The 16,355-nt window shown below is 43.2% G+C and overlaps 1 protein-coding gene across 6 annotated transcripts in view; it reads right to left on the bottom strand.

Annotated features, from left to right (window-relative positions):
- LOC147028112 (SID1 transmembrane family member 1-like) overlaps nucleotides 1-16,355 on the bottom strand; it is a 199,856-nt gene that overhangs the window by 6,321 nt on the left and 177,180 nt on the right. For 5 of the 6 annotated variants that reach the window (XM_085878160.1, XM_085878155.1, XM_085878158.1 and 2 more), the window contains one exon: nucleotides 6,513-15,259. The exons of the other annotated variant lie outside the window; for it this stretch is intronic. In XM_085878160.1, coding sequence (XP_085734286.1) covers nucleotides 15,092-15,259 — 168 coding nt within the window. In that variant the 3' untranslated portion in view covers nucleotides 6,513-15,091. Of the gene's footprint in view, nucleotides 1-6,512; nucleotides 15,260-16,355 lie in introns of those variants that run through there. 6 annotated transcript variants of the gene reach the window in all.

Below are 16,355 nucleotides of genomic sequence, written 5' to 3'. Positions count from 1 at the left end.
GACAACTACTTCATCCTTGATTTTAATGAGAAGTTTGAAACGGTCAGTTTAGAGTTGGACAGAATCAAGGCTGCCTCCATGGATAAAGAGTCTGACGTAACTCATGCTACAGCCGTAGCAGAACAAGCCCCAGCGACATCGACTCCCACTCTTCCTGTGAGCCAATGTACAAAATCACAGAGTTCAGCCCCATCGACATCTTCATCAACTGCGTTGCCACCAAAATCTACATCAGACATGAGGAAAACTCGTTCATTGGCCTAATTAGAGATGTGTGCAGGTTTTGCAGTTGTTTGAGCAATACCATTTTCTGAATTTGACTTCGGTTGTTGAGCTTATTTTGTTTTCTGTTCGGTTGAGTAACACACTAGCACACAGCTATCTGTATTTTTTTTTTGACAAATACCGTGTTATATGTTTGAAATGGCATACAATTCATGTACACTTTAATTTTATTTCTCATGCCGTTATTAGTGAAAAATCTCTGAACACCTTCTGCACGATGTCTAAATGACAGGCAAGCAATGAAAGGCGAAGAACAGGAATAATATATGTATATAATATATATGTATAATTAAAATTTTAAAAACTAGTGCGGGCCCGTAGGTGCGTGCCCGTAGGCGAGTGCCAGTATGTGCAGCCCTCTCTTGCCCCCCCTCTCCCCCCTAGTCTCGCCCATTCTCTCTCCCCCCTCTCTCTTGCCCCCTCTCACCCCCTATTATTTTAGCTCCATGTTTTACGACTAATGGCGGTGATGGCTGACTTTGGAATTTACCCATTGGAAGATGAGAGGTATTTACCCATCCCGTCCCCCTCTCTCACAGATATTGGTCGACAAATAAATGGCCGTAACTTGGGAACCGCTCGTCCGATTAATATCAAACCTCAAAAAGGCACATCTGCGGGTCCCCAGCAATATTCCTGGCAAGTTTCAATCAGATCGGACTGTCAATTGTGCAAAAAAAAATAATAATAAATAAAAAATAAATAAACATTAATTGTGACGTCATCGCACCGTGCCTTGTCATTGGTCGACAGATAAATGGCCGTAACTTGGGAACCGCTCGTCCGATTGACATCAAACCTCGAAAAGGCACATCCGCGGGACCCCGGCAATATTCCTGGCAAGTTTCAATCAGATCGACCCGGCGGTCGTCGAGAAACGGCGGTCGCAGACAAACAGACACACACACACACACACACACACACACACACACACACACACACACACACACACACACACACACACACACACACACACACATTGCTGGAATTATAGATAGATAAATTCCCCCCTATCCAGAAAGAAAACAAAACAAAACATACACACAGGAATATGTATTACCCTTTATTCTAAGCATATCTGAAAGATCATGCAAATAAACATTTATATTAGAAAGTTATGGTGAAACAAACAAGCGCAATGTGATGGGGGTAAAAAAATTTTTTTTAATAACACCCCTCTGCTCCCCCCCCCGACCAATCCTGAATGACAAAAAAAAACACCCAACAACATTCATCACCCCTCACTCACAGCATGTATGAAGAATTTTGCAACAAAACGTTTTGATAACAAAGCTAGAGTGGAACAGACAAAAAAGCTCGGCCGGGGTCTAAAAAGACACGAATGCATTAAAGGGGTATAATTTAAAAATAAATTTTCCCCCCATCCTGAACAAACCCCCCCCCCCAAAAAAAAACACACACACACAGGAACATGTATTACCCCTTTCTGGGGGTCTTTGATGAAAGATCATGCATTGAAAAAAAATTTATTACAAATTTATAGCGGAACAAAAATGATTCAGGTCTAAAAAGACCAACAAATGCATCAAAGAATATGAAAGAATCTAATCATGGAGCATTTGTTCACCTCTCAGACCACAATAAACCACATGCAAGATTCAGTGCAATTTGCAATGCAAGGAACAAGAAACTTTCACAACCTATTGATTGACCTAACAGAATGCAAGGTATTTGTGAACAGATACCACAGATGTATACAGAATAACATGGATATCACAGACTGTTATCAGCTATTTCCAATAAATCTGAATCATCTGAAACCTGCTGCTGCATTAGCATCCTCATAAAGTGTATGTCCAAGAAGAGTGGTCCAGATTAAATCCATCTGGTTACAAGGACACAATTAGTCTTCATATCTCCTTCCGTATGCAGCACATGGCTGTGAGTACCATCATTGGCTGAGGGAGCATCTGTGCTGCTGATGCAACGCCCTCTGTAGGTTAGGGCAGGAATTTGGCCAGGGTGCCGGCGATGGCTCACCTACTTTTTGCAAAAGACACAGTGGGGTCTTTCATGTCCAGAAAATAATGCCAGCAGATGGGACACCCAGTTCAACGTCCATCCGACCAACGGCACACATATTGATGCCTCGCCCTGCCTACGGGACACTGGGATGAGAGTTTATAGCTCAGCCGAGATTAGAACCCAGGCGATACGGCTCAAAGGCGGCTCAAATACATGCCTCTAGGTTATCCTGAAACTCCTGTAAAGCTAACGATACTTAGATATTGTTGTGGAAATGGCTTTGTGGAGGAAAAATTTATATTAATGTATTCTAAATTGTAACAAATGGGGTTTTAAATTTAAGTTTTATGCTACCAGTCGAATTGGCTGTCCTTTTTGGCCAAGAGTCTTTTTCCCTAAATGTTGATAAAATGTCTTATTCTGGAGCGGTGTGACCTGGGCTGATAACAGCGAACCATTGCCTTGAAATGTACGTGGTGGGCTTCTCACCTAGAGGACACTATGCAGTCTGGGTTGATAGCCCTCACCACTCTCCCATGAAAGTATAAAATGCTTTGAAATGTAAAATTGTTTTAGTGCAAGCATGTGAGGATGTATGGCATCTCAGTGGCTTGTACTCCTTGGGACTGACCAAGTACCAAGTTAGAATAAAACTCTCTGATGTAATGTAGAAGTGAATTGAATTGGGTTGGTTTAACTGTTAACGAAAAGTAAGAATAAATGAAATAGAACCAAATAATATGGCAACAAATGGGGATTCTTAAGTTAATTGTACGAGGGTGAAAAGTGTGTGGTGGATAATTAGAAAATAAATTGTTTCACAAGGAAAGGACTTCTGTGGACATCAGTTATCAGTGTTAGTGGGTTTTATGCAGGATTTTATAACCAAATCGGACAAACGTTAAACTCTGCCTGAAGTCAAATAGGATTCCACAATAAAACCAGGAAGAATCCTTCAACGATCACAAAGGGGTGGGTGAAAAAAATCCACATCAGCTTCTTTGGGGTTAACATTGCATAGCTTATACATAGTTATTCCCTTAGTACATCTATTAACAGAAGAGTGAGGTAATTTAATTGTGATAAAAGATTAAGCATCAATATTTACATAGAAAGCTGTCATCTTTCCTCCACAATGTTTGTGTCTAAAACTGCTTCTCTCTTAAAACCCTTTTTAATGTTCTGTTCTTTGTAATGTCTGAGGGGTGCTTTTATAAAGGAAGCTGGCCTTGCAACACTGAGGAGACGTGAGTTTTGGCACGAGTGCATGAGCCTCGAATATTCAGAAAGAGCTGAGAGGCTCAGGTGAGGGATTTTCTAATGATTTACAGCCATTCCACCAATAGGCAGGGCAATGTCACAAGGTGGGGCATCCGGGGTGCCCATATAAGGCCTGCGCACCCATGGTAGGAGCCTGAGTCCAGGAGAGGTCGTGCCTCAGTTCAGTTGTCCCAGGTTGGTTGTCCAGAGGTCGCATCGCGGTCCAGTAGGAGTCCAGCCCAGTGTGTGCGGCAAAGAGAGCCAAGCTGCAGGATCTGCACATTTCCTTTTTCCACTTCACGCCTACATGAGGATGTGGGCCCCCATCCGTTAGGCATGAGCTCAAATTCCTTGACCAGGCTGCAGAGCTCTAGACTCTGAAAAGAACCTCATGGTGCCCATAGGGTCAGGAGCTGGTTTTCCATCTTGTCCTTCCCCTGGTCTGTCTACAGTGGTGTGCTTGAGGGCCCAGTTAAAAATTATTATATTTTAGCCTCTTCCATCCAGACAAAAGCCAGGGCAAGCATTTCAGCACCAGCGAATAAGTTTGTATACAAAGTGTTACCATATTCGCTGTTTACCCTCCCCTCTTTCTTGAATACACACGAATGAACTGGGTTTTGTTCGAGTTTTTTTGAGTCACCACGATCGCAAAGCTGTACAGGCATACAAGTCCTATAAAAGACAGATTTGGTGTGATGATTAGCTTTGAAGACCAAACTCATCTCCCATTGAGGATGATGAACTACTCCAAGTGGCAATTTTGAGGTTCTCAGTGGGAGGGGGAATCTGGCCTGTCACTCGATGGACCTCGGACTAACCAAATTGAGCTAGGTAAAGGTGTGATTCACCCCTCGATCCAACTCGGTGAATCTGGGCCAAATAACTGAAGAGGCTGCTGGAACAATATACTGTACTTGTTCATTTAACCTGATGATGACGTCTTCTAAAACTCTGAATTCTTGTCTCTGAAATTCAAATATGGATGTCCATGACCTTTCTCAAACTCAGTGCGACTTACACTGACATGTGGTCTTTGAGCCTTCATCCATCTGTGGAAAGCTTTAATCTGATGGAGTGCAATTGGGGGAGCACCACCTGATTTTGGCTTCTATATAGTTTCAAATCTATGTGTGTCACTAATCAAATCTATGTGTCACTATGGACCCAATATCCTTCAATTTATAAAAGCTGTAAATATACAAGTCCTATTCCTGATGTTCAAAAATGATCTCTGACTCTGGAAAAATCCCCTTTATCTATTTGCTGATGAGTCCACGCTGTGCCGTGACATCCTTCAGACAGGTGGGCTGCAGTCTCTTTGATAAAATCACAAGTACTCCCCCCCCCCATCTCTGCATCTATTTTCTAAACAATACTCTTGAGGAAATTCAGTCGCTCGAACTCCTGGGTCTCACGATCGGGCACGATCTCTCTTGGGCAAATGATATTTAAAAGTTGGCCTCCAAAGCCAGTCGCCGACTGGGCATCCTCCACTGTACAATATCCTTCCTTGGCACACCTGCATTCATATCCACCAACAAGGCCTTCATCCACAGCTTGACGGAGTTCTGCTCTCCCATCTAAGCTGACTCCCCTCCCTCACACTTTTCTCAGCTTGATGCTGTAGAAACTAATCTTCAGGATCATTGAAATCTCCAGTAATGAAGCTGAGTCTATGGGCCAATCACTTTGCCAACACATACACGTTGGTTGTCTCTCTACCGCTTTCTTTCTGCTCTTGCATCCTCTGCTCTTTCCATGCTTTGTTCGCCCACCCCCAGATTTCTGCAGGGCACATATGGTCCACCATCAACCCCATTCTGGTGAAACGACCTAAATCCAGGATCACTACTCTCATCCACACATTCGTTCCTCCTTTTTTCCTGCCTGTGGAACCGACTTCTACATTCTCTTCAGTCTCATTATTCCCTCCAGGTCTCCAAAATAGCTGTTCACCACCATCTCAGATCATCCCAAATCCAAAACGATGATCTTTACGACCCTCGTTAACCAAAGGCCTCCTTCAAAATTTCCACTTTTTTTCTTCCTGAGCTTCCTTCCATATCCATCATGTCCACCCATGCATTCTTCCTGACCCCTATTCCTCTCCATATCCATTGTTTGTCCAAGCCTCCCTCTATCTTGTCCTTCACCTCTGCTGTTGGTGTCCCCCCCCCCCCTTCCTCTCTCTCTACTGTTTTTGTTCTGTTAGATCTTGATCTGTTCAGTGCACTAGCTTTTCCATGAGCCTTGACTATGTATGCAAATATATTATATATACAGTACATATACACACAGTGCCAAAAGAGTCTACACCTCCTTTCAAAATTTTCACCTATTATTGCCTTATATCCTGGAATTAAATTGCATTAAATAAGACTTTTTCCAACTTTATTTACACATCGTAACCCACAACTTCCAAGTGAAAAACAAATTCTACAAATTTTAGAAAATTAAAAATACAAAACAACAATATCTTGGTTGGATAAGTATCCACTCCCCTGAGTTGATACTTGGTGGAAGCACCTTTGACAGCAATTACAGCTGAGTCTGTTGGGATAGGTCTCTGCCAACTTTTCACACCTTGATTGGGTAATATTTTTCCATTCTTCTGTACAAAACTGTTCAAGCTCAGTCAAGTTGGGTGGAAAGCGTTAATGGACAGCAATCTTCAAGTCATGTCACAGATTTTTGACTGGATTTATGTCGGGGCTGTGACTGGGCCACTCAAGGACATTTATCTTTTTGTTCCTTCACCACTTCAGTGTAGATTTCGCTGTGTGCTTCAGGTCGCTGTCACACTGAAAGGTGAACTTCCGTCCCAATTTCAGCCTTCTTACAGAGGACAGCAGGTTTTCTTCTTGGATTTTCTCTACTTTGCTCCATCCATTTTCCCTTGTTTCCCACCAAGTGCCCCAGTCTCTGCTGAGAAACATCCCCGCAACTTGATGCTTCACAGTAGGGATGGTGTTCTTTGGGTGATGTGCAGTGTTGGGTTTGCGCCAAACGTAACGTTTTACATTTTGGCCAAAAAGTTCCATCTTGGTTTCATCAGACCACAAAACTTTTTGCCACATGGCTTCAGAATTTCTGCAGTGTTTTTTTGCAAACCTCAAACGTGACACAAGGTGGGCTTTTTTGAGTAATGGCTTCCTTATTGCCACCCAACCAAACAGGCCAGACTTATGGAGTGCTTGGGATATTGTTGTCACATGCACAGTGACCAGTCTTTGCCAAAAAGGCATGTAGCTCTTTCAAAGTTGCCATTGGCCTTTTGGTGGCGATCAGTCTCCTCCTTGCTTGGTCATCCAGTTTGGAGGGACAGCCTCATCTAGGCAGGGTCATGGTGGTACCATTCGCCTTCCACTTCTTAATGATTGGCTTGACTGTGCTCAAGGAAGGGCATCCGACCACAAAAACATGCCTCAAATATGCCTTTTGGCGAAATAGGGATCCGAGTTGTGTGCTTCCCCATCTGGGTTAGTTGTTGTGGTGACACTGGGTAGTGTTGCTGCATTGTCGAGAGGGTACAGGGTGTGTGTCTAACAGGTTGGCACTTACTGCCTGACAGTACAAGAGCCTGAACCCAGTCATAGTGTACTGGGAGGCTACTCTATCAGCAGGCGAATAATACCCCGTCTGCTTTAGTACCATGTCGCGCATTGATGGGTGTCCCTGAAGAGGGCTGGGGTGGGTTCACCCACAAGGCCACTGGACTGCTGGTGTTTCGGCATCAGGTCATGTAAGCGCACTGATGCCTGGGTTGCTGTGGCATATACCATGGAGGGTGGCTTTCATACTCAAGTTCCCTCATTTTCTCTTTCTTAGAAATATTATATGGCTGTACAAATTACAAATGGGAGCAATCCTGTTATGCATTAAAGCACCCACTCGGCAAGACAACATGGGTGTTAGGGTTGCTCGTCTGAATGTTGGTACTTTGCGTGGTAGAGCTGGTGAGATTGCGGAAACTTAGAGCCGCAGAAGAGTGGATGGATAATGTGTGCAAGAAACACGGTGGAGGGGAGGTGCTGCAAGAATGGTTACAGGTAGAAATGATTGGTACAAATTATTTTGGATAGGTTGTAACTCTGGAACTGGTGGTGTTGGGATTATGATAGCTGAGAAGTGGGTGGAGAAATTGTTGGAGGTTAAGAGGGTAAATGCAAGAGTTATAGTCCCAAAGCTGTTGTTTGATAAGCATATATTAACAGTGGTATCAACATATGCCCCACAGATAGGATTAAGTGAGGAGGAGAAGGATGAGTTTTGGGACACACTTGTGCATGTTGTTTCAGGGATTAGTGAGAGAGAAGTTCTTGTGATCAGAGGGGTTTTGGATGGACATGTTGGAAGGTTGGCAGAAGGATATGAGGGTGTGCATAGTGGGTCAGCTTTCGGAGTTAGAAACACTGAAGGTGTAAGAATACTTGAGTTTGGGGATGCTTTAGATATAGTAGTCTGCAATACAATGTTTTAGAAGAGGCCAAGCAGACTGATCACTCATGAGTCAGGAGGTATAAAGAGCCAGATAGACTACTTTCTAGTTAGGAGATTAGATAGGAAGTTGGTTAAGGATGTGAAAACAACAGGTGGAGAAGAATGTACCTTACAACATCGGTTGCTAGTGTGTGATCTAAAGTTAAGTTGGAGCAGGGAAAAAGAGGAAACCTGACATTCCAAGGAGAAGAGTATGGAAACTAAGAGATCAGAATGTGAAGAAACATTTCTATAGGGAACTTTTGGAAATGAATCTTGGAAACCCTATGGTGGGAGAGGATGTAGAAAGTTGTTAGAACTCTTCAGAAGATGGGCTACTGTGAGCTCCTGAAAAGACATGTGGTCGAAGGTCGAAGGGCCCAGCAAGACATGAGGCTACATGGTGATGCAATAATGAGGTGGGTAGATATGGCAATTCAAGAAAAAATAAAACTCTTTAGGATTTGGAAAAAGGGGGTGGATAAGGAGGAATACTTAGTGGCTAAACGTAGGACAAGAAGGGAAGTTTACAAGGCCAAAAAATTCGTAAAGGAATCACTTTCAGATGTGATAAATAATGCAGATTGTAGAGGGGAGATATTTAGGATAGGAAAGCAAATGATCGATCAAAATAAGGATCTCATAGGGGAACAATGTGTGAAGGATGATATGGGAAATGTACTGGTTGACCATGGGGAGATGAGAAATGCTTGGAGGAGTTAGTATGAACGCCTGCTAAATGAGGAGTTCCCTTGGAACAGGGGTATTCTGGAGGCAGTAGAGCCGGTACAGGGCCCACCACCTGAGATGAGGAATGAATGGGTGAAGAAAGCCATCGATGAAATGAAGAATGGTAAAGTGGCGGGCAGAACTGGTGTTGTCGCAGAGATGCTGAAGGCATCCTTGCGATATTGGAGTGAATTTAATTACTAAATTGATAAATGCAATTATAAGAGAGACATCGATCCCAGATGACTGGTTGAAGAATGTAATGATGAATATTTATAAAGGGAAGGGTGATGCCTTAGTTCAGAGCAATGATAGGGGTCTGAAGTTGCTTGACCATGGAATGAAAGTGGTAGAGAGAGTCCTGGATAAATTGATAAGACAGTGTGTTAATATACATGAAATGCAATTTGGTTTCATGCCAGGAAGGGGCACGATGGAGGAAATATTTATAGTTAGGCAATGACAGGGAAAATATCTGTGGAAGAAGAAACAACTGTACTTTATATTTGTGGATTTGGAGAAGGCGTTCGGTAGGGTGCCTCGGGAGGAGGTGCAATGGTCCACGAGAAAGTTACGTGTGTAGGTTTGGTTAGTTAGGGTAGTCATGGCAATGTATGCTGGCCCAGAAAACTCTGTGAGGGTAAATGGAGTGCAAAGTGAGGATTTTGAAGTGAAAGTGAGTGTTCATCAGGGGGTCAGTCTTGAGTCCAATCCTGTTCATCATGGTTCTTGAGGCTATATCACAGGAATTTACAGGAGGCTCACCTTGGGAACTCCTGTATGCTGATGACCTGGTGCTCATAGCCGACAGTGTGGAAGAAGTAATGGGTAATTATACAGCATGGAAGGAGGGTATGGAGGCCAGAGGAATGAAAGTAAATACAGGGAAAACAAAAGTGCTGATTAGTGGTGTGGGAGAAGGAAGTATGGACAGAAAAGAGGGAGGTGGCCCTGTGCTGTCTGTAGAGAAGGTGAAGGTAGCAATTTAATATTGTGTAAGTCCTGCAACTGCTAGGTGCACAAGAGGTGTGGTGGCATCAGGGGGTAGACTGCAGGTGGCACCTGACTTCAAATGTGCTGTTTGTGCAGGTAAAAAGGTGACTCCAGGTAGAGCGGAAAGGTGACTTTATGGGGATATATCCCTGGAATATGTAGATAAATTATGTTAACTTGGTGATATGATTAGTGCAGGTGGTGATGTGGAGGCAGCAGTGAATGCAAGAATTAGAAGTGGCTGGAGGAAGTTTAGGGAGTTGTTACCCCTATTGACATCGAAAGGGACCTCTCTCCGATTAAAGGGAAAACTTTATGCAGCTTGTATTAGAAGTGTGATGATGAATGGCAGCAAAACATGGGTGATCAAAAAGGAGGATGAACGGAGGTGTGAACGAGATGAAATGAGAATGGTTCGGTGGATGTGTGATGTGACACTGAAGGATAGGAAACCAAATATGGAATTCAGAGATAGGTTAGGTATAGAAATTATTAATGAGGTTATGCATAGAGGTCGCTTGACATGGTTTGTACATGTGGAAAGGATGTGGTAGGGTAGTTGTGTGAGGAGGTGTATAAATATGAATGTGAATGGAAGGAGAGCGAGAGGCCGTCCGAGGAAAACATGGGATGTGTTGCTGAGAGATGATCTTAGAGTGAAAGGCTTAACAAGAGGGTGAGCGAGGGATCGTGCAGCCTGGAAAGCAGCCATTAGGTGAACCACGGCTTATACATGCAAACAGGGCCGGATTAAGGTCTTCGTAGGCCAAGGCCCTTGAGATTTCGTCGGCCAAATTCAAGAGTGACCAAAATGACGATTTTGATCATGAAATTTAATCGGAACAGACTGCGGGAAATGGCGATTTGTCCGACTTTCAAATATACAAGTGCCTGTAAAATCCAATTCGGCTTCGAAATTGAGAAACAAACGATACAGAAAACAAATTCGGAGGAATGTATGAATATTCAATTTCCACCCTGCTGAAACACCTTCTTTCGTGCCTTTTGGTTGGCAAACGACGCGATCACTTCGGAGAAATCGATTTGCTTCATCAGCTCAGATTGAACACAAAGCAGAGCAAGCGTGGACACGCGCACCTGCCCCACGGTCGACTGAAGACAATTTTTCACGCGCTTTAGTGTGCTGAAGGAGAGTTCACCCTCGCAGCTCGTAGCAAACATCGAACAATATATTCGGAGGGCAACAAAAATATTGGGGAATGTCTGTGTCAAATTGTTGTGAATAATGTACTTGAGCATGTCCGATGCATCGATGAACTTGGAGTATTTCAAGCAAAGTTATATTTCCTGAACTATGTCCATTTCAACGTCAGCAGGGTACGCTGAAACCAGTTTCTCTGCTCTGCGAGAGAGTGTATCATGGTCGAGGCTGTTTGCCATGGGGATGAATCCAAACAGATCCGTGATTTTCTGATAGCTTTCTCTTCTATGGATTTCTGTCAGAAGGCGATCGAGTTTGGAGAAGTACGTCTCAACTCTGAACTTCTCCCTGCCAGATTTTGGGGTTTCTTCTTCCTCGTCATTTTCATTGAAGGCCTTCTTTCGCCTCTTGACCCGACGATTATCATCAGCGTAAATGATGGACTCAACCATTTTTTTGGCGCGGTCCTGAAATGCATCAAATTTTTCATCATTTCGAAGCGACTCTATGTATTCATAGAGGGCATCATAATGCTGCTTAACCGCTCCGACATCTATTCCAGGTTGTTGGAGACATCTGTTTACTCGATCAATGTTGCCAAGTAGATCAGACCAGACAGCGCACATGATTGCTGTTTCGGTCAGTTCCATCTTCTCAGCCAATGCTTTGGCTTGCAGTCTCACTGACCGAGTGTCTTTAGGGCGCTCGGCTATCTTCATTAGCGCCTTCTTTATGTCCTTGTAGCTTGTGGAAAATGCTTTACAAGCGTCCACGCGAGCTGACCACCTCGTATCAGACTCGGACAAACATTTGAGTTTCATGGCACAATCATCGAGTGACTTATTTAAAATGGCCCATCTTTGGGGAGATGCTGACATAAAGTTATACACGGCTTGAATAAGTCCAAAGTATTTGACGGCTTCCAAGCAACTCTCTGCGGCAGCGACTCCTACCAGATTCAAACTGTGCGCAGCACATGGTACCCACTGAGCCGATGGATTAATTTTACAGACTCTTGCTTGTACGCCTGAATAGACACCAGACATGTTGCTTGCATTGCTGTATAACTGCCCTCGACAATCCATGAGATCAATCCCATTGGCTTCCAGTACCTCTTGCAATTTTCCAAACAGATATTCACCATCGTGATGCTCAATCACGACGTACTGTAGAAACCTTTCGACGGCGCTACCATCTTGCATCACATATCGAAATATTACCGTCAACTGATTGATATGCAAAACGTCTGGCGTCGAATCGATGGAAACACCATAATATTTAGCATCTTTTATTTCTCGCACGATGGTAGATTAAACTTTTTCGGCCAGTAGTAGGATAAACTCGTCGCATATTGTTGATGACAGGTACGATACACTTCCCTTTCCCTTGTTCACATATACTTCAAGATGCTGGGTGAGAAATGGATCGAATTTTGAGACTAAGTAAAGACAACCAAGATTGTTTCCATCGTTAGCACAACCCAGCTGCTCGGTCGTGCCCCGGAACGGAAGCACTCTTTCGGCGAGGAACGATATTACAGCGACAATTCGCTTCAGGACATTAGTCCAGTAAGCTTCCTCGTGGAGGAACCGCTGTTCTAATGATGTGTGAATCCTGTCTGTCACCTTCATTTCAAGCGACTTTTTGATTGCGAGAATATGGGCTGTCCCACGCTCGTGCGACGCTAGACGTGCAGAGGCATTCTTCCAATCATTGAATCCGATTCGAAAATTACTGTGATGGCTTTCGTGATCATCACCGTCGGGACATAGGAGTTTGCACACGGAGTAGTTAAGTTTACAGTTTGATGGAGAAAACAGCATCCAGTCCCTGTTCACCGTTTCCCCGTTTGTGAGTTTCAGCTGAAAGTGTTCGCGCCGAAAATACCGTGTTTTATCTGGATACACTCGGGCTGTATACGAAAAATCTACGTTCCTATCTTGGCAGGGAGGATTCTGGATGAAATTATCCACGAGTTCTGCGGAAAGAGTCCATTCAGCAGGATCAGCATTGAAACTACGAGCCGCAGCACCGGCTGCAGTTGTTCCAATGCTTCTCTCGTTGATCGATGCGACGGTATTGGAATCATCAGCTTTCGAAATGTGATGCAGTGCGAGATTACTTGATCCCTCGACATTGACATCAGAAGACTCTGCATGCGCACATTCCGTTTGCTCATCTCGACTCTGGTGAGGTGAAAAAAATTTCAAGATGGATCCAGACAGCCTTTTTGTTTCTCTTTCACGCCTCTTCTTTTTGTCGCGTTTGCAAGTACCACTGTCGTGGTGCCGAATATATCCGTCGGTAATAGTCAAGAATAAAAAAACGACAAATAAGAGCAAAATGAAGAACTGCAAGCATCAGGATGCTCGATAACTCACAGGAAAGAGGGTGCCAGTATGTTCATACTCAGCGCGAACGTTACTCCACCCCTCAACCAGATGATAGCGGCGACGCCTGTGATTGGCTGATTGTGATGTGATCACATGGTTCCCACGCTCGCTGTCGACGATCACTGTCTGGCAGCATGCCAGCCGCCTTCCCTCACAGTGTGTTCAGCCTTCCTGCACATATCGAGTCACATAATTAAGACTGGAAAAAAAAACCCGTCATCGGAAATTTTCGTAGGCCAAATATTATTTGTAGGCCAAGGCCCGGGCCTCACGGGCCTAGTGGTTAATCCAGCCCTGCATGCAAGCATGGAAACGGCCATAAAACGATGATGATGATGATGATGATGATGATGATGATGATGATGATGATGATGATAATGTCTTGACTGTGCAAAAAGAGATATTCAAGGCCAATGAATTATTTTTATACCTATCCCCTGATCTGTGCCTTGCTACAACTTTATGCCGGAGGTCTTTTGAAAGCTCCTTGGTGGTCATGGTTGAGACTTTGCTGTGAAATGCACTACCCAGCAACAGGAACAGCTGATTTTATTCGAAAATAATCAGAATCACTACATTTTAACACATGTGGAGGCCAATTAACTTGGTGTGTGATTTTGAATGTGATTGGTTACACCTGAGCTAATTTGCAATTGCGATTTCAAAGGAGGGGGGGTGGGGGGTTGGACACTTCACCAACCAAGATAATCTAGTTTTGTATATTTAATTAACTTTCTGCAATTTGTAGAATTTGTTTTTCACTTGGAAGTTGTGCGTTACAATGTGCAAATTCAGGTGGGAAAAAAAGTCAGATTTAATGCAATTTAATTCCAGGGTGTAAGGCAACAAAAGGTGAAAATTTTGAAAGGAGGTGTAGACTTTCTATCGGTGCTGTATATATGCATTTCCATTAACTAAATCTGCTCATCCTTAAATCAGGACAACTGAAACTTTGGTTCATTATCTCATCAGGTCACACTTGGATTACCATGTTTCGGAGTTTGCAGCTGCATCCATCTTGCTCACTCCCTGTGTCCTCCCCTTGCCCTCATTCCTTATTTTTCCAAGTCTCCTATTTTGTCCTCTAAGCATGCTATTGGTGTGTACCCACTGACCTCCTCCCTCTTGTTATATTGTTCTTTTCATTCTGCTACGTCCAAATATATTCTGTGAACCATCTCCTCCATGAACCTCAATACTGTATACAAAAAAATATATAAAAAATTTGTCTGTCAGTAAATTCATGTAAACAACTTGGAATCCTGATATAGTGAACGATTGGGTTTTGGAAATGAAATGCAGTCCATGTGCACAAACTCATTTAGGGTGCAAAGTTTTGTCGACAATGATGTGATGTCACAGTATCAGCAAACTATGGTGTTGTATGACATCATCACATGAGCTATCAACGGTGTCGCATGACGTCAGTATAATAGCCATCAACGTTGTTGCCAACATTAATAGCTAGCCGTGTGTCGTAGGAGAGTGAGACGGTAATAAAAAGATTGTCATTTAGTGGTTTCCTGTTGATATCTCTGCATCCATTAGCAATGATAGTGTATGTTGATTGTTTCCCTGTATGAATTCGACCAATGAAATATTAAGCAGTACGTGTGTGTGTGTACACACACACACACACACACACACACACACACACACACACACACACACACACACACACACACACACACACACACACACACACACACACACACACACACACACACACACACACACACCAAGAGAGATGTATCATGTAAGTGTCATTTGATTTGCAGGCACAGTGAAATGCAGTCATCATTCAGGTCTTTGAAGACATTTCCAATACTTCTGGTGTTTTCAATCTTGCTGATTCAGTGTGTGACAAGGACAAGTTCTGATGGTTGATTGGTTGGTCACCGTCTCCAGGATTCCATTGTTCAGGCTTCTGGCATACACAGCAAAGATTTTGTTCTAAATGAAGAATGACCTGTGGAATAGTTTTGGGGAGATTAAAGAGAAATCTGAATGGGGTATCACCCGAGACAAGTACCCAAAAGCGGCAGTGTGTAATGGTCACATTGATTTGCAAAGCCTTAGGTAAACACCACTATTGGGCAGCACTGTTCACTCAAAAGACTGTGAGAGTTGGATATAACTTGTGCTCAACATGTACAACACCAATTACAACCTAAATCACACACGTGTTTTTTTTTTTAACCACAAATGTGTTTCCCACATTAAATACAAAATTGTTTTTCCCACAAAATGCACTTTAAGCACAACAGATACCCCCTCTATTGCAGGTAAATTTTTACATTTAATCATCAACACCGAAATTATAACTGCAGAACTTTCTGTTATTACTTCTGCCGAAGGTGGACGGAGGTTATGTTATTACTGTCTGTCTGTTTGTCCGACTATGAACAGGATTTTTCAAAAAGTTGTGGATGGTTGGGTGTGTGACAAGGACAAATTGATTAGATTTTGGCGAAGATCCGCATCCAGATACTGGAATTGTTTAAGTGATTCATCACCATTCAGTTATTGGACCAAAAACAATAAACAGCAGGTTATTTCAAAACATTGTGGACCGATTCGGATGAAACTTGGTGGACATGCTGGGTGTGTGATAAGGACGAATGGATTAGATTTTGGTGATAATCCGGAATGTGATCTGGTCTATTAGTGGGATAAAAAATATGTAAACTGTGCAGCCTGGCAGAGATATACACTTGACTGAATGCCCTTCTAGTTGTATTTGAAATGTTCCTGGAAAACACCTGGGATTCCCTAACAATGCTGTTAAAATGTGATTTGCACATGCAGTATATGAGGCCCCGCGAGGAGTGATGTAAGTGACATTTTTTTAATGATATGATGATGATGATGATAGGCTAAGGGTTAAAATAGTGCTATATGGCATGAACTCCAAAATGGCCTTGTGTCTCTTACATCACTCCATTTTCGCGGCGCCTCATATAGTTTGACACTTTTTAAGACCTTGAAAATTACCAGACACCTAAAGTCGCTTCGTTGACGTACCAAGAGAGGGTGGGGGATGTACCACCCGGATGTACCAAGAG

This window comes from Eptatretus burgeri, chromosome 4 (genome assembly GCF_056783735.1).
Source record: "Eptatretus burgeri isolate ZD-2024b chromosome 4, Ebu_testis_v1, whole genome shotgun sequence".
NCBI lineage: Eukaryota > Metazoa > Chordata > Myxini > Myxiniformes > Myxinidae > Eptatretus > Eptatretus burgeri.
Note: the sequence above shows the minus strand (reverse complement) of the source record. Positions and strands in the feature narration are given on the sequence as shown.